The 20,881-nt window shown below is 56.3% G+C and overlaps 1 protein-coding gene across 5 annotated transcripts; it reads right to left on the minus strand.

The window, feature by feature from the left end:
• Nucleotides 1–333: 333 nt before the first annotated feature.
• HSPA12B (heat shock protein family A (Hsp70) member 12B) lies at nucleotides 334–17,934 on the minus strand. Of its 5 annotated transcripts, none has more exons than XM_007195862.3 (13): nucleotides 17,835–17,934; nucleotides 12,955–13,014; nucleotides 11,194–11,291; nucleotides 10,068–10,192; nucleotides 7,566–7,752; nucleotides 7,115–7,219; nucleotides 6,671–6,787; nucleotides 4,675–4,849; nucleotides 3,878–3,964; nucleotides 3,339–3,443; nucleotides 2,972–3,230; nucleotides 2,425–2,528; nucleotides 334–1,829 (listed from the first exon to the last, which is right to left on the minus strand). In XM_007195862.3, the coding sequence occupies exons 2-13, from the start codon at nucleotides 12,995–12,997 to the stop codon at nucleotides 1,174–1,176; spliced, it is 2,061 nt and encodes a 686-aa protein (XP_007195924.1). In that variant the 5' UTR covers nucleotides 12,998–13,014; nucleotides 17,835–17,934; the 3' UTR covers nucleotides 334–1,173. The 5 variants fall into 5 exon arrangements, with proteins under 5 accessions (XP_007195924.1, XP_007195922.1, XP_007195921.1 ...); XM_007195860.3 differs by lacking the exon at nucleotides 17,835–17,934 and adding an exon at nucleotides 17,166–17,223 and having other exon boundaries at nucleotides 7,566–7,668; XM_007195859.3 differs by lacking the exon at nucleotides 17,835–17,934 and adding an exon at nucleotides 17,166–17,222.
• Between the last annotated feature and the right edge of the window lie 2,947 nt (nucleotides 17,935–20,881).

Below are 20,881 nucleotides of genomic sequence, written 5' to 3' on the forward strand. Positions count from 1 at the left end.
AGGAACAGTTTTGGCTCAACTCATTCTTTTTGGAGGCAAGGTCACTTCGTGGTATTACAGCACCTGGCCCCAAAAGAAGAATGCACAGGGGGTGACATTTTAGGCCTGGGAAGAGTTTGGATGGGGAGGGGCCTTCTGCCCAGGTCAGAGAGAGGTCTTGTGGAATGGGGCGTTCAGTTTGGGAGGCTTGACCCAGAGACAGCAGCACCCCCTTCTGGTCAGTTCCCAGCCCCAGGCACAGCTGAAAACCTCCCTTTGCAGATCCCAGCCCCTCTCCACTACTCCACTATTAGGGTCCCCTCTTGTGAGGTACCAGGAGGCTATAGCTTCACCTTGAGCATAAATGCTTTATTGTCACCTTAGGGTTCTCAGGCAGGTGGGGCTGTTGCACATCATGGGAGGGCAGATACACTGAGCTGATGGCAGAGCCGGGACCAGTGCTCCTTCTGTCCTCCCTACCCTCCCCCCACTCCGTGGCTCGATGGAGTGCAAGTGGGTCATTGATAGGCTGCCCCTGGGGCCTTCTCAGATAGAAAGGAAAGGCTGCCCCAACATGTGCCCCCACATCCCCCTCTTAAGTGCCTCACCCTGTACCCTTCTCCTCATAGTCTGCTACTGCTCTTTCTACAATTAACATTCATACTTGGGTGGTCAGTACCACGCCCAGGAAGGTCTTACTACCCCTGTCCCTTTCCTGTCAGCTTCCAGTCCTTGTCCTGTCTGGCTCCCTAAACAGGCTGAGCCAGTCAGTCAGTGCACTCTGCCCTTCAGGCCCAGGCCCTGCACAACCTCCTTCCTCTTGCTGCCCCACCTGTAGCTGCACCCCCACCCCCCCCACTCCCATCCCGGACCCCAGTTCAGACCAGGGCTCAAGTCTTCCGGTGCATTCTGCTTTCAGGATCACGTGCTCCCTGTGGGCACGGCCGTCTTACAAACCTCTTTTAAGTCTCCTTGACCTCAGTCCTTGGCAGGGCCCTTCAGCCTTCCAGTCAGCGGACCGGGGCCCAATCCCAAAGCCAGAGTTTCTGGATATGTCCCCACCCATCCTCCTGCGACCTCACCTCCCGGGGCAGGATGGCGGGGAATGGGGCAGGTTGGTCCGCTTCAGCCCGCTCCCCAGGTCCTGGGCCAAAAGAGAGTTCAGCGGGGCCTAGGGGGGCTGGCACTGCGCCCTCAATTGGAAAGAAAGTCGATGGCGGCGCGCACGGAGCGATTGGTGCTGACGTCGACGGCAGTGACCTTAATCTCGGTGTCGCCAAACTGCATGGCAGTGCGGATCTCGCGGCGGCTAGGGGGCGCGTCGGCGGCATGGGGGCCTCCCTCGGCGGGCTCGAGCTCTAGACTGAGCGCGCCGCACTTGCGCACGCCCGGGTCAGTGATGAAGCGCGCGTCCTCGGCGGCGCAGCAGTATAGGTTGATGAGCACTCGGCGCTGGCCTGGGCGCGCCGGGCAGTAGCTGCGCAGCACCTCCTCGCCCAGGGCCACCGACTGCTCGGCGGCCACGAAGCGCTCGAACACGTCGGTGCACCAGCGGCGGCCGTCGCGAACGAGCAGCTTGTCGGGCGGGTGGCGCCCAGCCACGAAGCGGTTGAGCACGCCCACGCCGTAGGTGAGCGGCGAGCGGCGCACCCGAACCACGCCCGGAGCCTGCCCGAAGAGCACCGCGCCCTTTAGGATGGTGAGGCCCACGTCGTGCGGAACCACCACGCGGAGGCCGCGGGCGCCCAGTGCTGCCTGCACCGCGTGCTGCAGCACGGCCGACTCGGCGAAGCCGCCCACCAGGAACAGCAGCTTCACGCCCTGCACCTCGGGGCGCTCCAGCAGCGCCTCTGCGGTACAGGAGTGGAGGGTGGGGGTAAGGAGGAGGTACGGCGAGTGGGCCACTGAGGCCACCACTGCGCAGCCACTGGCGCCTCTCCTCTGCCCGCCTGTATCCTCGGGCAACCAGAAACTAGACATTTCGCTATAAAACGGTAGCCTGGTTCCCATAAAGAAAAACACCGAGTGCTTTCATGAGGGCCCCTGGCAATCCTTATGGGCTCTGCTTCCCCACCACACCGTGGAGGGCTTGAGATAAGGGTCTGCATTTACACATATTAAATGCCTACTACGTGCAAGACATTGCACTCACTCTCTAGATACTTCAGTTCATTTAAATCTGTGTGATAACAGTTTGGGGGACCTAATACTATCACCCCATTTGGGGAAAAAGGCACCAGAGGTTCTTTAACCTGGCAAGACTGCACATCTTCCCGCCTATCTCTTAATCCCCACCACACTGCATCCTCCAGGTATTCCAGATGATTCTGGGTCTCATTCCAGTGTATGGATATGGGGAGGTTTCCAGGCACTAACAGGGTAAGATATTCCCGCATCTGGGTGTGTATGTTGAGGTGAATGAAGGACCCAGGCTCAGGTACTTACCTATGTGCTGGATGATCCCGCTGACCGTGGGCTGAAAGAGGTCGTTCATGGCCTCACAAGACATCCTGAGCATCCCCTGTGAGGACCACTTCACGAAGTTCACGCTGTAGGTGTTGAAGAAGGCACAGGCCCATGGGTCAGGGTCCCAGGTGCTACCCCTATTCCAGGTCGAAGTACTTGGGCACTGACTGCACATTATGTGTTGTGCCAGCCATACCCTCAGGGCTTTAGACGCAGGTCTGTTCCAGGTCCAGGCACGAGGTCCCAGGAGAGGAGCCTCCCTTTGCCTCGAGCAGAGGAACCCAGACCCATTGGCTAGCGTGTGTGTGTGTGTGTCTGCAGGGAATGGGAAGAGGTAGATGTTGGCCTTTCCCCAGGCTCAAGATTCTCGCCCCAGTTTGGGCTGCCGATTCCAGCTGGGGTACTCATGCCCCTCCCCCTGCCTCCACCGGGGCTGGCATGATGTGTGCGTGGGACAGATAAGGTGGACCCCCTACTCCCCCCTGGGGCCCACACCTTCCCCTGTAGGGGCGGTCCCCCGGCCCACCTGCTCCTGCGCAGGGCTGTCTCCACGTTGTGGCCTCGCTGCTTGCGATAGAAGTCAATAAACGAGAAGGGCAGCGAGATGTTGAGCGCCCCCGCACGGTGTGGGCCTGCGGTGCGTTTGCGGGCCTCAAAGGCTATAGTCAGATCCACCCAGGCTGCTGGGCGTTGCCTTTTGAAGGTGGCGATGAAGTCTTCGCCGAAGATGCGGCCCAGCAGCTGCTCGAAGGCCAGGTCCACGCCCACTGCGCCACAGGGTCCACCTTGGGTAGGGCAGGGGTCGAAGGGGGCGTCAGTGCCGACACCGCCGCCAGGGGGCGTTGGCGGGGCCAGGGCGGTCTGGGTACCAAGGGTGCTGCCTGGCTACTCACCAGACGCCTTGTAGAGCTCCTTGAGGGTGCCATGGGGCTGTTCCAACTGGTGCACGGTAAGGTCCACCGTGCCTCCCCCGCAGTCTGCCACCACGTAGCGGTCTCCTACGGGGGCGAGCGTGAGCACACACTCGTGGCACCTTCAGCTCTGCGCCCTCTGCAGACTCACCCAGCCTCCAGCCCTGCCCCAGGTCCTGAGCCCTGTCTGCGGGGCCATGGGGGTTAGGGTAGAAAGGGGCTTCAGGTGCTTGAACCTCAGGTCACCAGGTAGGAGCACAAGGTGTGGGGGAAAATGGTCCCAGGATTCTGCAACTCCATCTGCAGAGAATCCCCCGGGGGAGTGGGGGTTAGGGGCATGGCTGTGAGTGGGGGTGGGAGTGCAGGTGACTGAGGGGGACTACCAGGTTAGGTACAGCTGAAGGAGTTGGAAGGGGCAGGGTTCCTAGGGGCTAGAGCTGACTTCGGGAATGTTCCCCCCACCTGCAGTATATGGTGCCCCACAGGGCCCAAGGAATATCCCTCCATCTCCCCTCCCCCACCTGCTTGCATCTCAGCCCACAGTTCTCCGACACCCGATTCCACCAGGAACGTGCGGCTGTGGCGGGACCTTCGAAGCTGCTCTCGGGCTGGGTGTTGAGGGACAGCAGGACAGTGAGGTTAGAAGGAGTGTCTCAGCTACCACGCTCAATGCCCCGCATCCTTCCACCAACGCCCTCCATGAGCATCTGGAGCAGCCAGTGCTCCTGAAACTCCTGCTCCACTCCTAACTGGGAGAGGGCAATACTGAACCCTAAAGGGTCCAGAGAAACTGGATGGGGTAATCTTAGGCACTGTAACCAACAGCTAAGGGGAAGTATTTCCGGCTGCAGGACCTTCCCTTAATCCAGAAGGGCTCAGGCCATAGCAAAATCAGAATTAAGAAGGTCTGAAGGAGCTGGGGATGGGGTGGGGGAAGGTCCTGGGACCTCTCCCTGTCATGGGAGATGGCATCTGAGGGGATGATGAAGGTTGACCATAGCTGTCCCAGTTCCTGGTCCTGGCAGCAGGAGCTTGGGGCTGATGGGGGAGGGGGGAGGACAGCTGATGTGCCAGGAGGGGAGGGGAAACTGACTCAGTGGCTGTTTAAGGGACAGCTCCTGAAGACCTCCACCTTCAGCTCAGAGTACCCTTTGTCAGTACCCAAGCACCTCTCCCCAGGGTAGGCATCACCCTCCCACTCTCAGATTCAGGGCTGGGCTGAGTCCTACCGTCCTCTGACAGTGCTACTCTAGGGCAAGGTGTAATCTTAAGCGCCTGCCTCCAAGGCCACTGGGCAGTACCCCTGGGGGTGGCTCACCCTGACGGAAGCTGGAATCAATGGAGCGGCGCTCGCCCAGGCGCCCACTGCCTGGAGCTCGGCTGCTCAGGTCCACGAGCTGGTGCAGACGCAGCTTGCGGCAGTAGACAGAGGCGGCCTCAGGCTCCAGGGCGATGAGTAATTGCTCTGCATCCTCTCTCGACACCAGTCCGGCCTGAGGATGGGTGGTTGGCAGGGTTGGGGAGCACCATGGGCCAGGCATCACACTGAAATGGCACCTCAGGGCAGGCAACCGGGGGCCTGTGGGGCTCCCATCTCCTCCGGATTATACCCCACCCATGCTAAGCTGCTCAGGCCCCTCCATGCTGCACAAATTTGGAGCTGTCTCACAGCCACCCTATGACCAGGCTGGGGAGGGGCATGGCCATGGCCAAGGATGCCATGGTGTTGCCCAGCAGGAAGAGACCCTTGACTGAGTGAAAACCTAGAGCACCTGGGATCTGCCTCCAGGCTGCCCAAGGTGTCCCTGGGCTGCAGCAAGGTCCCCTTCACAGATACTGCGTTGGCCAGCTAAGCACGGGCTGAGGGGGTTAGTGGAGACTCCAACACAGTGTATTGGGGAGGGTGGGTATAATGGCCAGACCATCAGTCAGAGGGGTGGGGGGGCCCCTTTTGTCTTACTGAACTCTCTTTCTCCACTGGTGATAGACAGTGGCCATGGGCCTCCCCACTCTTAGGAGAACTTTGTTCTCAGGGAATCTGATATAGGAGGAAAGAAACTTTAACAGTGAAATTTCAGGTGCCAAGGCAAGGCAGTCTGACCAGGTGGGGGATGGGGATGGGTGGGTATTAAGACTTCCTGCCCAGGGCCAGCCCGTCCTCAGCTGACAGGGAACAGTGTGGGAGGAAGCAGGGTGGGTAAACCAGCAGGGGGCCACTGGTGTGGGGGTGTTTGTTCTGGCTGGGCACAGCCATGCTTTCATCCTGGTCTCTGCAGGGGGGATGCCCACTGGCCTCAGGGTTAGCTCCTTCTAGAGACAAGTGTAGGCACCTGCGGATTTGACAGCTGAGGCATGCCTGGCCCAAAGTTGTGTTTGTGGGGGGTTGGGGGTCCTGGTATCCTCCAGGGGAAGGTGCACTGGAGTTCCTGAGATCCCTCTTGGAGATCGTAGGGTGTCCACCAAGGCCCCAGGTTCACGGGCAGGATCAAACAATGAGCCCCCTCCAACCTCCCCATTTCCACTTGAGAGAGGGGTGCCTGAGCCGTCCCCCTTTCTCCAGACCTTTGGGCATCTCTTGTGGTAGGAAGACCAGCAAACATTGGCCAAAATCACCTCCCTTCATAGTTTCATAGTCCTATTTCCCCTGCTCAGTGGTTGGGGCTGTGGTGAAAATACTGATGCTGGCTGAAGTGGGTGTTCTTGGTGTCCTGCCCTGCTACTGTGAGTGTTGGCTGCTATTGGCTCACCGCTGCCCCTTCTCTGAAGAATTGCCCTCAGCTGAATGGGAACCACCTCACTTGGAGGGCCTTTCCCCAACTCCCCCAGTAACCAATGACAGACTGATAAGGATGGACAAAAAGCCACCCCCCCCCCCGCCTCCCCGTGGCCAACACCACAGTACATTCTCCCTCTAGAGCTCTCCATGGGATCAGGCTGAGGCTAGACTCCAGCTAAGACCACATCCCTGCTCAGCTCTTTCTCCTCTCCTGCTTTCCTCACTCCTCTTTCTGCTGAGAGTCCTTGCAATAGACCACATGCACAAGAATCCCCATCTTGGGCTCTGCTTCTAGGAAACCTGCCCTAAGACACTGTTTAACCTGGCCTGGGCTGTGTCTTTTGTCCCTCTGCTCTCTGGTCCTGCAGGCCCACCCCCTTTCCTGGTGGCAACAACCCTCCAAAATGGCCAGCAGGGTGGGGCTGGCAGTCTTTACACAATGGCTCTGTGGTCCCAAGGGTGGTGGGTGAATGAGGGTATGGGGCCATGCCCGGGGCCCTCCCGACCAACGTCCACGGCTCTGAGTGCACATTCTCACCAAGTAGGCAGCCTCTCGCATAAACTGCTTAGCTGGCTGTTTCCAGATGGCCGGCACTGTCAACACCCAGCGCACAGTGTCCTTCTCTGGCAGCGACGGGCACTGGTCCCTCAGCTCCTGGAGCAGGAGGGGGCAGTGAGGGGAATGGCTGGCTTGGTTTGTGGGAAGTGTCTTTAGCCTCTATGGGAGCTGGAGGAACTAATCAGGCCTCAGGAGGAACTTCCCAGCTAACTTGGAATCCTAACACCCCCTTCCCCACCACCACCACCTCCCCAACACCTGTAGGGTTGATGCAGGCTCTACCAGACAGAAAGGCAGGGGACTGGAGATGACCTCTGTCTTCTGACAGTGGCTACCCATTGGATGGACAGGGGATGGGCTGAGGGGAAAGGATGGACCTGGGGGCCCTCCACCCCAGTAGGCAGGGATGGGGTCACAGCGTACCTGAAGGGCATGCTCCTTGAAGAAGCGCAAGGCATGGGCGAACACCTCCAGGGCAGGCATTTTCTTTCCATTTACCGCTTCTAGCTGGGTCTTCAAGGTGAGATCCTGGCAGGGACACAAGGTGACTCTGCAGGAGGCCGTAGCTCTGCCTCCATTTCCTGACAACCTCTTATACTCACCCCATTTCCTGGTGCTCCCCCTCTTTGGCACTGTCCCACTCTGGCTCTAATCTCACATTAGTTCTCTCCCCAGCCCCTCTCTTTACCCTATCTTCACCTCTTGGTCATGCCTCCATCCCTTACATTCAAGCTCCGCCTCCTTAGCTACTCCTCCACCAGGCCCCTCCTCACCTTTTAGCTTTACCTACTCTCCATGAGGCCTCCCTCTCCGCTTTCCCTCCTAGCCCTGCCTCCCTGTCTGGAGCTGGGCCCTGAGCCAGAATGTGACTCACAGTGGCACTGTGGATCTTCATCTTGAACTTCTCAAAGTAGAGCCAGTCACGAGCCTCCTCAGGGTCCAGATCGTGGTAGTAATCACGGGCTGTATAGCCAAAACTGTGAAAGGCACCCTCTGGGGTCAGCAGCAGGCAGGTGGGGGTCTTCTGGTGGGCCACACCTGGGTCCCCGCCCTCCCATTTCCTGTGGAGGCAGTTAGCTGTCAGTGTGGTCAGCAGTAATCCTCCCTTTGTGGGGTTGGGTGCTGGCTCTGGAACCAGCTGTGTGACTTTGGGCAGCTCACTTGGCTTCCCCAAGCCTCAGTCTTTCCATATGTAAAATGGAAATAATAATAGTACCTACCTTTTAGGGTTCTTGTGAATATGGTGCTTGGCATCCACTTAAATCCATAAACGTTGCTCATGGGATCCTCTCTATCCATGGGGCCATGGGTCCCATCTGACATCCTCAGCTCCTGCTCCCTTCCATGAAGTATACCATTGGACCTCACCTCCCTGTCTTTTTAACAAGCAGCAGCAAGCCATCTGCCTCGTCTGGCCTTCTGATATGTCTCTCCAGGACCCTGGCAGAGGCCTCCTCCCAGCCAGCTGGTTTGCCCTCCTCTAGGCCATCTTCCACAGCTAAGTTCTCTCAAGGCATTCATGATCATTCCTATCTGGCCCACATCAGTAGCTACATCCCAGCTGACTGCACCTCCAGCAGGCCCCCAAAACCTGAGACTCCAAACTTCCCTATGTGCAGGCATCATCTGGACCTCCACCCAGAACTCACTGCCCAGTTCATTAGCCTGGCAAATCCTTCCTCCACTTCCTCTGCGTTGTCTGATGCCCTGACTCCTCTAGGCCAAGTTCACCAGTGCAGCCTTTTGGGGAAGGAACTGGGAATCCAGGCAGAAGGAAGAGCATGTGCAAAAGCTTGGAGGTGTGAAAGACCAGGGAGAACTAGCTATAAGTTGGCTCAAAGCAGGAGAAAATACAGGAATCTTAAGATCAACTAAGGAGGAGTACCAAATGCCATATCAGAATTCTGTCTTGGTGGGTATTAGGTAGGGGAGTGAAGAGGCATGACCACATTTGCCTTTAGAAAGGTCACTGGTCCCCATGTAGCAACAGAGTGGAGGGGAGGGAGGATGGAGAAGGAAAACCAGGGAGAAGGATATTGCAACCGTTCAAGTGAGAGAGGGTGGGGCTGAACTTCGGGGTGGTAGTGGTGGAGAGAAGTAGGCAGGTATTACAGGGATATTAGAGATAGAAGTGATGGGGATTAGTGGCTAGTGGGGGTGGGAAGGGCTTGGGAGGAGGCCAAGATGCCCCCAGTTACTTCCTGTGACTGTTATCTCCAGTGTCCCTTCATGTGTCCTCAGCCCCAGCAAGGGGCCCAGCATGGCCTCAGCTGTGTGTGCTGACAAGCTGGGATGCCCTGCAGCTCTTAGAGAGCTATAAGGGCCCAGAGCCTTTGTGGCCTCATGTGGATGTGGAGGGAGCAGAGAAAGGGGAAGGACAGTCCACGCTCATGTAGGTTAGGTCCCCTGTATATTTGGGGCAGTGACCCTTTGCCTGTCTCTCCACCCACCCTTCCATCCAGCCTCCCAGGCCCTGGTGAAGCCCCCTGATCCCCCACCCCAGGCTGAGTTGGGAGCTTTGGGGTCTTCTATAGGGGTCTTCCCCCTATAGGCTACAGCCCCACTAAGATATATTCAAAGGATCAGGGTCTTGAGGCCTGAAGGGGAGTGTCAAACAAATGTTTCATTCAAACAAAACAAAATCCATCAGAATGGATTTTTCAAACAGCTCTTTCATGACAACTGTGTGACTTGTCAACTCAGTTAACCCTCTGATCGTTCATTTCCTTGTATTTCATTTGAGCTGAACCTAGGAATCTGCCTCTAGGAATCTACCACATAGAAATTCCAGCACAAGTTTTCAAGGAAGAATATTCATTGCAGCACTTTTTGTAATAGTGAAAAATTAGAAAAATAGCCTCAAAACTATCAATAGGAGAATGGATAAATTATGACACATCTGTACTGTGGAATACTATGCAACCATTAAAACAAAATCGTGGCTCTCTGTATTCACATGAAACATCTAGAAAATAGTGTTGAAAACTTAAAGCAAGTTGTATGATATACCACTTTTATTTTAAAACCACATATTTATTTGGTTTTTGCATATGTATTTGTGTTTGTGACTAGCCCAGAAAAAGATCTGTGTATTTTACTGTATGTTTGTTATCTCTCAATAAAAAATTTAAAATAAAAAACAAAGCCCAACATTTCCTGCAGAGGTCAGAGAGCTGCCCCAATTGGGGCTGAGGGCCCAGGCCTGGCACCCATCCTCCAAACTATTGCCCCAGTGGGGAGCCCAGACTAGGAGTGGAAGGCACTCTGAGGAGACCCCATTTCTCCTTAGTGACAGTACTTCTGGGACCAGGTCTCTCCCAGGGTGTAGGATTCCCGCCCCCCCCAACAACCAATCTCCCAGCCCAGCCACCCTCACCTCATCATGTGGATGGCCTCAGGGTCACTGGCAAAGCTGAAGGCATAGCCACTGGATGTGGTGCCGAAGTCGATGGCCACTACCACGGAGAAGGGGGCCTGCTGGGGGGCTCGGGCCTCAGGCTTCTGCAAGTGCAAGACCTAGTCAGGGAGCAGCCAGAGGGCCAGGCTGACTGTATGTGGGAGCCCTCCCAACCCCTGGCTGTGGTCCAGACCGGCCCTGGCCCACCCCCACCTACCTGCCTGCCTGGCTTCCTTCCTCTCCTAAGCTCCAAGCTAAGCCCTTGAGATGCCAACTGTTCAGAAAGCCCAAGGCCTCTCAGGTAGCCCCATGAAGTTTTGGGCTTGAGCTCCTGCTTTCCTGCTTCTGGTTCTCTGCCTACCTTCTGCCTGGACTGCCTTTGCCCCACCCCCATCTCACACCATGTCGCAGCCTGGGCCCAGCTGGGGGCAATTTTGCTGCTCTGAGCAGCTTCATAGCACATGGACCTGCGTTATTTGACCCTCTTGCTCTTTGTGGCCACAGTGACACAGCCAGACTCTATCCAGTTTTGTGAGAGAAGAGAGGCCCCATGCACGTGCCCAAGAGTGGTCCCTGCCTCCTCCCAGGCCAGGCCTGGGCTCCCTGAGAACAAGGGGGTCCCCAGGCTGGATCACTAGGGTGAGGCCACCCCACGTGGGGTGACCTAGGGCGCTTGGGGGTGGTGGTTATGTCCTGGATACGTCAAGCTAGCCCCAAACTATTTTTTAGCAACATGTCTCCTCTTCCCTAGATATACCTTGTATTAAGGTGGGGCTGTGGTTGACAGGAGGGGCAGCAAGTCTCGGAGGCCCAGTGCTCTGAGAACACACAAAACTACTTGCTCAGAAGTACACCTGCCCCAGGCAGGTTACGTGCAATGGTCCCTAGATGTTATCCTGGAGAGAGATCACCTCAGTAGAATTGTTACCCCTACAGTCCAAGGTCACCTAAGGCTAACCCATCAGGGGGAACATGAGTGGAGTGTGTAGGGGCAGGAAGCATGATGGTACCCCCAGCCCAGACCTGCCAGGGCTCTTCCAGACACCAGTGTGACCTTCCCCACTACCCAGGCCACCCACCACCCCAATCCCTGCTCTGGGCTTACTGGAGACTGTGAGGGTGTGAGGGGGGCAATGCCACAGCTTTCCTGGGTCCTTGGGGAGCCGGGTGGGCTGGGCACTGGAGACCGCTCTGGGCTGGAGCCTGCAAAGAGAGGGCAAATCATTCTGGCACAATCAGGGTAAGAGGCTGGTGGCTGGGCCCCAAGCCTGGGGGATTCTCCATCAGTCATTGCTGGGCCAAGGTGAGGGGTACCCTGCTGGGGAAAGGGGATGAGGGCGGGAGGGTAGGAAGGACAGGACTGAGGTCGGGGTCGGGGATAGCTGGGTTCAGGGTCTGTTATCAGTTAGAGGTGACCTATTCCTGAAGGGTGACATACTTCACCTAGGGACTCACTGTCTCCCCCAGCACCCCTCAGACACAGCAGGGAAGGGCAGAGACAGAGAAGCATTGTGGGGGTGGGGAAGACTGAGTCCAGAGATAGAAGGGCAGGAGAGATGGGGCAGGTGAGCTCCTGGGGTGAGGATGGAGAAACCAGAAAAGGTAGGGGACTACAGACCTAACTGAGAAGGAGTGGAGCCGCTCCTCTCCCCACTAAAGTGCAGCCACATGGTTCTAATCAGGACCTGAGGGAGTTGCCTCGCCCCCTCCCTCTGCCCCCCAAGGGCCATCCATGGACAGGCCCAGCTGGCTGACTGGGGCAACACCTCCCCCAGCCCAGCCCTGAGCCGAGAGGTGTCCACCACACTAGGAAGTCAGATTCCAAGCCTCCCCTCCCCCATGACACACATAGACCTGGAGCCAGCGTTTGGGGGCAGGAGGTCCCCTTAAGACCCTCTCACAGGCCTAGGACTGAGCTGGACCTTTGGTGGGAGGAAGCAGTGCAGCCCCCAGAAGGCAGCCCAAAGCCTGGTTTGGAGGCTCTGGCAGCTCAGGGGGCAGGAGGGCCTGCTTTGCTGGTGTGGGCTGATGGCTCATCACCACCACACTGAACTTTGCTAAGGCCCCTAGGAGGGGCACTGGGGCTGCCCTGAGATCCGTGTGTGGGGACGGGGGCGCTGACCAGGGAGATTGATGGGGTCTGGTATGAAGACACATCAGCAAATCAATGTCTGGCTTTAGGCTGAGCCAGGGCTGGGGCCTGTATACTCGCTCAGCCACAGCTCTGTGGCCCTGACAAGTCCCAGCCCTCCCCGACCTTGGGGTACCCTGGGAATATATGTGAGGGGCTGGGCATGAAGGGAATTCTGGGAAGTGCCTGGACAGGGCTGGCATCTGTCTTGCAGTGCTGGAGGGGCAAGGACATGGTGGTCACACTCCCAGAGCCCCTTTTTCTCAGGTGGCCAGGGCAGGCTTGGGTCCTGTCACCAGCTCCAGCTTGAGGGGCTGAGTTGCTGTGGTTTGAGCCTGGGAAGGGAGTCAGGAAGGAAGCCCCAGCCCACCAGGTCTTTGTGAGTGGACTTCCTGAGGCGTGTCCGTCCTGCCTCCTGGCCTCCTACCCCTGCACAGAACCCAGAGCCTGTGCCCAGACCAGGCCAAAGGCAGATGCGCATGCACACAAACAGAATTCTGTGCAGACATACACACCCTGTGCCCAGAGACCTGCCCATAGGCACACACGCAGACACACACACACACACTCACATGCGTAGTCCTGTTGCACTGACCCTCCTTGCGCACACACACTCACAGAACAGCTCTCAGGAGCCTCTGCTGGGCAAGGCATGTGGACAGACTAGGGGTGGGTCTGAGTGCCAGGGTGAGGGGGGCAGTGGGCCCCGGGCAGAGGTGACGGGGTGTGTCTTACCGCTGTACAGCCCCTGCAGGCCCATCTCCGGGACAGCCAGCATCTTTGTAGGCCCTGTGGCTGTGAACAGGAACAGACAAGCAGAATGGCATTTATTTGTTCCTTTGTTCCCTTACTGAATAATTGTTTATTTTATTTATTTACTTTTGGCTGGAGTCCTTTGAAGCAAATCCCAGGCATGTTGCTTGACCTATAAATTATTTAATATGTCTCTCTAACAGAGATTGTTTAAAAGACGTTGCCACAACACCACTATCATGTCTAACAAAATCAACAGTAATTCCTTAATCTCATCCAATGGTCAATCCTCCATCCCAGCTTGTCTCAAAAATGTCTTTTTTTTTTTTTTTTGGCTACACTGCGTGGCTTGCAGGATTTTACTTCCCCGAGCAGGGATTGAACCCTGGCCCCCTGCAGTGGAAGGGAGGAAACCTAACCATTGGACCGCCAGGGAATTCCCTCAAAAATGTCTTTTTAACAGTTGCTTTGTTGGAACCAGGATGCTCCTAAGTGTTTTCAGGTGCCCACTCTCTGCCAGATGCTGTGGGACACCAGTGACCCAGAGAGACACTGTCCCTGTCCTGGGGGCCCACAGCCTGGTGGGGAAGCCATTCATAATCAGATAATCATGTAAGTGAATCTGAGATTACAAACAATGCTGTGAAGGATACTGTGAAGCAGGGCAGAAAGGGGAGCATGGCAAGGCTGGAGAGAGGGGTTGGGCTAGGCTCACCCTGCAGGCAGACCCTGGTGGACCCAATTTTAGATCTGGTTTTACATGAAAGGCAACAGCAAATCTTGAAAGGTTTCAAGTGGCAGAGTGAAGGCAGGGGCATGATGAAATCTGTGTTTTAAAAAGCCCCTCTGGCTGCATGGGAAGTGTAGACTGCAGTGGGACGACATGAAAACAGGAGCCAATCAGTGCTCCAGGCAACAGATGATGGTGGTGGCTGTGTGTCTTGAGACGGAAGTGTAGACATTTATGTTAGAGGTTAAAATCAACAAGCCTGATGGAAGATGGCTGGATTGGACATGGGAGGTTAGGAAGAAGAAGGTGTCAAGGATGACACTGCCTGATTCAAGCTAGGAGATGGATGGTGAAATGGAGAATACTGGGGCAGGGCAGGCTGGCAGGGGGGAAGGGGCAGTGTTCTGGGTGCAGTTTTGAAACTGCTGAGAGAACAGACTGAGGAGTCAGATGACACATGACCTAGAGGTCAGGGAGAAATCTGAGGTGGAGAAGTGTGTCTGGGAGTCATTGTCACAGGAGGCTTGGCAGAGAGTAGAGTGGGGGAAGGGAAGGGAGGAGAAGCTCTGAATAAAGGTTGACTGGAGGAAGGTTGGCTGGCCAGGGAGATGGAGTTGCCTGCCATGGTTTCATGAAGATCTTGGTAAGAGAAGACTGTGAAGCTAGACGCCTTCAGAGATTTTTAGATGAGACTGGAAACACCTGTTTTTAATGGCATTTCAGTGGAATGATGGAGATGGGGCGGAGTCAGGTAGGCGAGGAGGGAGCAGACGGTGAGAGAACGGAGCTAGCACTTCTGGGAAGCTTGGCTGCACCTGGAGGAACATAATGCTTGAGGAGGGGAGGACAGGTTTTTATTTTCTTTTCTAAGGTGGGAGGAACCTGAGCTTGTGTCTGTGAAGTTCTGAGGGCCAAGCTAGAGGCATCGTCCTCCAGGTCACTGACAGCTTTGTTACTCAAAGCGTGGTATCAGGACAGCAGCACTGGGTCCCCTGGGAGCTTGTTAGATGTGCAGGCCCTCAGGCTCCGCCCCGGACCTGCTGAGTTAGCACTTGCTTTTTCACAAGATCCCAGGTGGTTGGGAGCACCCTAAGGTTTGAGAAGTGCTTGTCAACGTATCCTGGCCCAGTCTTCAGATCACCAACGCTACTGTCCTCAGCAGTGAGCCTAAACAAGGGTGGGGGCAGCCCAGAGCCCACTCCCTCTCTGTAGCCAGTGGCCAGATCAGGAAGTTTTGCTAACAGAACACAGCAGACACAGAGCTGGGCACTGTCACACCCCTACACACACGTGCACACACCCTTGCTCACACAGAATTCACACCACCCAGCCCCAGCATTGACAGACACTGAGACACATCCAGGATATTCCCCCATGGCCAGCACCATGGAGATTTCCAGACACATGCAGTCCTGCTGTCACTGGAGGTGCACAGGTGGATGTCCAGGAATCAGAATCAGGGGAAATACAGGGGCTGATCGTGGGCACTTGTACAGCAGCTGGATGATGCTGAGAAAAAGGAAAGTAAATGGTGGGGGTGGGTATGGGCCTTGAGAGCCAGGGACAGGTGCCCAGTTCAGGGTGATGGAGTGTCGTGCTGGACGTGGATCCTACCAGCTCCCAAGAGCTGATTCTGTGCATCTCTTCTCAATTCTGCATTTATTGACATCACATTGATACCTTGAAATCAGCCACGGTGATTATACCATAGAAGTTGGTAAACTGCAAATTAGGTTTTTCTCCCTCTTGGGGAGCTGACTGAAAAACATCTACCAACACACTACTGTATCAAGCCCACAAGAGAGAATATGGCAGCCCTATTTATGCATTGTTTTGATTCATCAGCAAAAACTTATTGACATTTCTTCCTGCCAGGTTCTGCAGCTAAGTGCTGGGGAAACGCTTTGCTGAATGAATGAATGGATTTTCTGAACCAAGGATATTGTATTTGAAGCAGAAACAATCTAGAACCACCAAGAAAAAAGGACTCAAGAGTTGTCACTCTAAGCTGATTTCATGTCCAAACCAATGTGTCTATAATCTCCCCAGCTCTGTGAACCTGGTCCAGTTATCTCCTATCTTTGAGCATGTGACACTGAATGCCCCGACACTCAGGGCTGACAGGGCCTATTATGGCACCTGGCTGGAGTGCATCATGTTGCCTCTCTGTGCCTCAGTGCCCTTTCCTGTAAAATGGATCATGCAGGGGGCTTGTGAGGATCAAGTCCAAGAAAGGAAGGTGACTGATAAAAAGGCAGGGAGTTGGACAGATGTGAGCAGTGTTCTTTCCCTTCATGATGTGGATTCTGAATTTTCTCTTGTCAGAAGTTTTTGGTCTTATTGAGACTTTTATTCTAGTCATTCTGAGTTCTTTAGGGAGGGAGGGAGGCCCTGAATCAGTTTGTGTTAAAGAAGGAGGATCCTGCTGATTCTCTGAGAGGTGGAGGTACAAGAGGGTGGCAGCCACACAAGCACGCACACATACCCCATATTTCTCTGGGACATCCCCCACCATGCATACACACGCACATACCAGAAACATTTAAGGAGAATGCTGATCATGGGACTCAGGACAACCTCAGCTCCCAAAAGCTATATCTGGGCGGGGCCTGCAGCTGGAAGTGGGGAGAGGTAGATCCCTGCCCCAGGGGCCCACTAATTTCAGACTGGTGATGCTTATGGGTTTGCGAATAATTGGGTGGGGCAGTTTGATTTACACAGAGAATAACTTCATTTCCTGGCTACAAGGGCAGGCTAAACCCTGGCCCCTACCCTACCCACAGACAGACCCTTAACCCTGCCTATGGTCTGTCCCTTAACCTTGCCCATGGACTGACCCCTAGCCCTTGGCCTCATATTGACCTCTCATCTTCAGCTTTACCCTGACCCCTGGCCCTGACTTCTACCCAATAGGCATGACTGGGGACTAGGACAGAGTGTGGCCGAGTAGGGACTTGAAACTGGAGACTCCCATCCCACAGTGTCCCCCAGACTCACAAAAGCCTAGGACTTTCGCCTCCATACCCCCGCAGGCCTCCTTTTACCGGGACCCTGCCTCTCCCATCCACTGCTCTCTCAGCATCCTGCCAGTCAGCAGGCAAAGAGAGGCCACAGGCATTTCTCCCAAGCCAGAGACTGAGCCAATCAGGGCCCAAGGAACATATCAGAAATGGCACCCAAAGGGCTGCCCCAGTCTGTCTCTGGAGAGGCACCCTCAAGGAGAGGGACCAGTGGGAGGTTGTGGGGTGAGGAAGCTGCCTTCTCCTGGCCTGAGGCAGGGAGTGATAGAAATGGCCTCTCAAGTCCCCTCCCTGTCCTCGACTTTTCTTTCTATACATCCTGCCCTGCCCCCATGGGTCCTCATCAAGGGAGCAGCCAGTTCACAAACAACCTCTGTCTCACACAGCCTAGGGCCTGAAGCCCCTCCCACCCTCTGCCCACTGTCCCTCATCACCTCTCTTACCTTCTGGGGATCCAGGGCTGCCTTCACTCTCCCAGGGAGTCCACATTTTAGAGCACCCTCCCTGTCAGTTTCTCTCCCCCACACAAGCTAACTTTACAGCCTGGCTCCACTGGGATACCACAGGGAGCCCTGACCCCACCCCACCTGGATTCCCAAGCTGGCCCCACAGAGAGAAACCAGAGGTCCCTGTTCATGAGGCCAGCCCACAGTCTGGCACTGTGCCACCCAGCCACTCTTGAACTTTCTGGACCACAGGCCCTGGGAACTCCCCCTGCAGGCGTCCCCAAATACACACACACTCAACCCCAGGGTCTCCACCTCTGGCCTAAGCACCGTGTCCTCCACAAACTGGCTCCCTGGAGCCGCCCCCAGCCCCACAGACACCCAGACACGGAAGTCTCTCGAGCCCCCCTCCCTCCCCCCAGATCCCCGCCCTCCACAGGGCGAGTGTGGGGTCCCAAAGCCCGGATGTAGCCCTCCGTCGCTGCCCCAATTGCCTTACCGAACCCACAGCCCTGCTGGAGAGAGGGGCTTGCAGATCTGCCCCAGTCCTGTCCCCCTTGGTCAGGAAGTTTGTGGTGGGGTCTCAGCCGCCAGCCCGCGATGAGACCGCAAACCTTGGCGTTTTCTCCTCTCTGGGAGCCCAGCGGTCCCCCGCCCAGAACTCACCTCTGCCCTGCCGACAGCTCGACCTGTGTCCAGACGCCTGGATCCTGGGCCCACAGCCGGTGGGGCGGCTGTGCTCTGCCGCGTCGGCCAAAGCCCTCGACGTGCGCCCGGCCCCAGCCCGGCTCTCCGCCCCGCACCGCCCCCGCCCCTCTCCTCCCCTCCCCCTCCCCCAGGCCGGATGGCCGCGCCGCTGCCGCTGCCGCCGGGTGGGCCAGCGCTTCAGCCCAGATGTGCGAGGCCGGGGCGGGGCCTGCAACACGGGCCTCCGCCGAGGGGCCCGGCCCGGCTCGAGTCCACCGCCCCTCCCTTTGCCCCTCCTGCGCCTCCCCCACTTCCCAGCCCCCCGGGGGGCCGTGAGGGGAGAAGGGTGAGGAGACGAGGTGGAGGGAGGAGGAGAGGAATTTCAGGCCCTGGTAGGCCTCCTGCAGCCCGACTGCGAAGGGCTCCTCTGCCCACCCCAAGGCCACCTCGGGATTCAGCCTAGGGGGCCTAGCTGCTGAGAGGGAGGGCCCTGCCCAGACCCCTGCAGCCCCTGCCCCGGACTCTCGCAGTCCCTTCACCCAGACACCCCCACCCCACCCCCAAGATCCCGAGTTTGGTCTCCAAGGGTCAGAGGAGAGAGAAGAAGCCAGATTGAGGGTGAGGACAGGCCTTTAAGCCCCAGGCTGGGGCCTAGGTCTGTCCTTGCTGAAGTTTGGGGTAGGGAGGGAAGGGTTCTCACAGTTTGGGTCCCCACTGCTAGCAAAGGGATCACTCAGAACTCATCCTGCTTTGGCAAGGAGCACAGAGCTCCTTTCCTGTGAGGGTTCATGACCTTCTTCCTGTCCTAACCCATGCTTTCGTGGGGATTTGGGGACCTGGCCTCCAAACAGGAGATTTAGAGTGGAGATCTCTTTGCTAGGCCCCTCTAAGGCAGCTGACTTCCCATAACGCCCACCACCTCCTGGTTCTGGCAGGGCCTGGGCCTGGCCCCTTTCTCTCTGCCCAGTGTGTTCCCACAAAGGCTTAGGCTGGGCACGGATGGGGTGGGGCCAAGGGCTGCTTCTTAGCTTGTCTCTCTGTGTTAGGGGGGCTGGCCTCCTGTCTGTTGCCCCAGCCCCTTCCCCAAAGAAGGCTCCCACAGTTCTTTGGGCATCAGCTGCCCCTCCCACCCCAAACCTTGGCAGGGGCTATTGTCCCTCCCTGGAGTACTTTCTCTCCTCCTCTCTGCCCATCTAAAAGGCTCCCCAGCTAAAGTGTCATCTCTCCTAGACTTTTTATTTATTTATTTATTTATTTATTTTATTTTTTAATCTTTAAAAATTTTTATTTATTCTTATTTTTAAATTTTTATTACTTATTTTTGGCTGCATTGGATCTTCGTTGCTGCAAGCGGGCTTTTCTAGTTGTGGTGAGCAGGGGCTGCTCTTCGTTGCCATGTGCGGGCTTCTCATTGTGGTGGCTTCTCTTGTTGCGGAGCACGGGCTCTAGGCGTGCGGGCTTCAGTAGTTGCGGCACATGGGCTCAGTAGTTGTGGCACGCGGGCTCTAGGGTGCGCGAGCTTCAGTACTTGTGGTTTGCGGGCCCTAGAGTGCAGGCTCAGTAGTTGTGGCGCACAGGCTTAGTTGCTCTGCGGCATGTGGGGTCTTCCCGGACCAGGGCTTGAACCCATGTGCCCCACATTGGCAGGCGGATTCTTAATCACAGAGCCACCAGGGAAGTCCCTCTCCTAGACTTTTTGCCCTTATTGTCAGGGCCACTGCTCCAGAGGGCTCCCTGCAATGAGATTGGGGGTGAGGGGTGTGCAGAACCAAACAATTTTGGATGTTAGCACTGGCCAATAAGCCAGCAAGGTATCCAATCAGCAACCTCTACTGGCTGTTCCAAATGTGTGTCTGTAAGAATGTGTGTATCTGTTGGTGTGTCTGTGTGTGTGTCTATGTGTATGAGTGTGTCTTTGTGTGTCTATGACTGTGTGTATATCTGTGTCCATATGTGAGTGTGTCTCTTGGGATGTCTATGTGACTGTCTATATGTGTCTATGCCTGTCGGTGTGTCTGTATGTATTATATTTGTGTGTCTCTGTATCTTATGTCTTTGTGTGTGTAAGTGTGTTTGTTGTATTTGTCTGTTTGTGTGTGACAAGTGTGTGATGGGGGCTGGCAGGCCTTCCTCTCATTCCAGAGGCCGAGCAAAGCCGGGGAGGGTTGAAGTGTGGCTGGGCATTAGTGTATGGGGAAGGGGCAAAGGGTCCAGCCCCTCAAACACAACCTGCCTCTTTTTTTTCTTTTTCCTCCACCCCAGGTGTTCCTCCCTCCCCACCCCCAGCTCCACAGACTGGCTCATCTCTGAGGGCCACAGCAGCAGGCTCTGAGCAGGAGTGAAGAAGAGTCATGGGTGGGGAGGTCCCCAGCCCCTGGTGCCCTTCTGCTTAGCAGCCTTCTGTTCCCCCCCTATTTTAGGCCCCCTCAGTCTGACATAGGCATCACAGCCCCACCCTTGGGCAGCGTCCAGTCAGACACAAGAGAAGGACACCGAACAATCCCAGTGAATCCTTGCCACTGGGAGGTTTGATTCAACTGCCACCAGAAGATTTGGGCTGAGGTGGGCATGGACAAGGGACCTGCAGAGCCCCTGCCCTTTGTCATCCTCCCTGTGCCCTTGCACCTCCCTCCTCTCCCCTCCATCGCTATGGGGACCCACCCACTGACCTCACCCGCTTCCTGCCTCTCCCCAGTGGGGGAGGAGCGAGGAAGGATCAGTTCCGAGTGTGTCCTTTCAGGAGCAGCCTCTCTCCAGGTCACGCTTCCCTCCTCTGGCCTGCACTCAGGATATCCCCCTCCTGTGGATGCCCTCGTTCCCAGCCCTGCCCCTCCAGTTCACCTCTATTGTGCAACTGGAGGAGACTTTAGAAAGTGCAAATCTGGTTCCATTGCTTCACCACTCCTACACTCTCCATGACTCCCCATTACCTACAGCAGAAGACCCAAGTGATCCAAGGGTTGGACTGCCCTTGGCTGACCTCTCAAACTCCCCTTCCCAGCCCTAACCTCCAACCGCATCTGCTG

The sequence above is a fragment of the Balaenoptera acutorostrata genome, chromosome 15 (assembly GCF_949987535.1).
Source record: "Balaenoptera acutorostrata chromosome 15, mBalAcu1.1, whole genome shotgun sequence".
NCBI lineage: Eukaryota > Metazoa > Chordata > Mammalia > Artiodactyla > Balaenopteridae > Balaenoptera > Balaenoptera acutorostrata.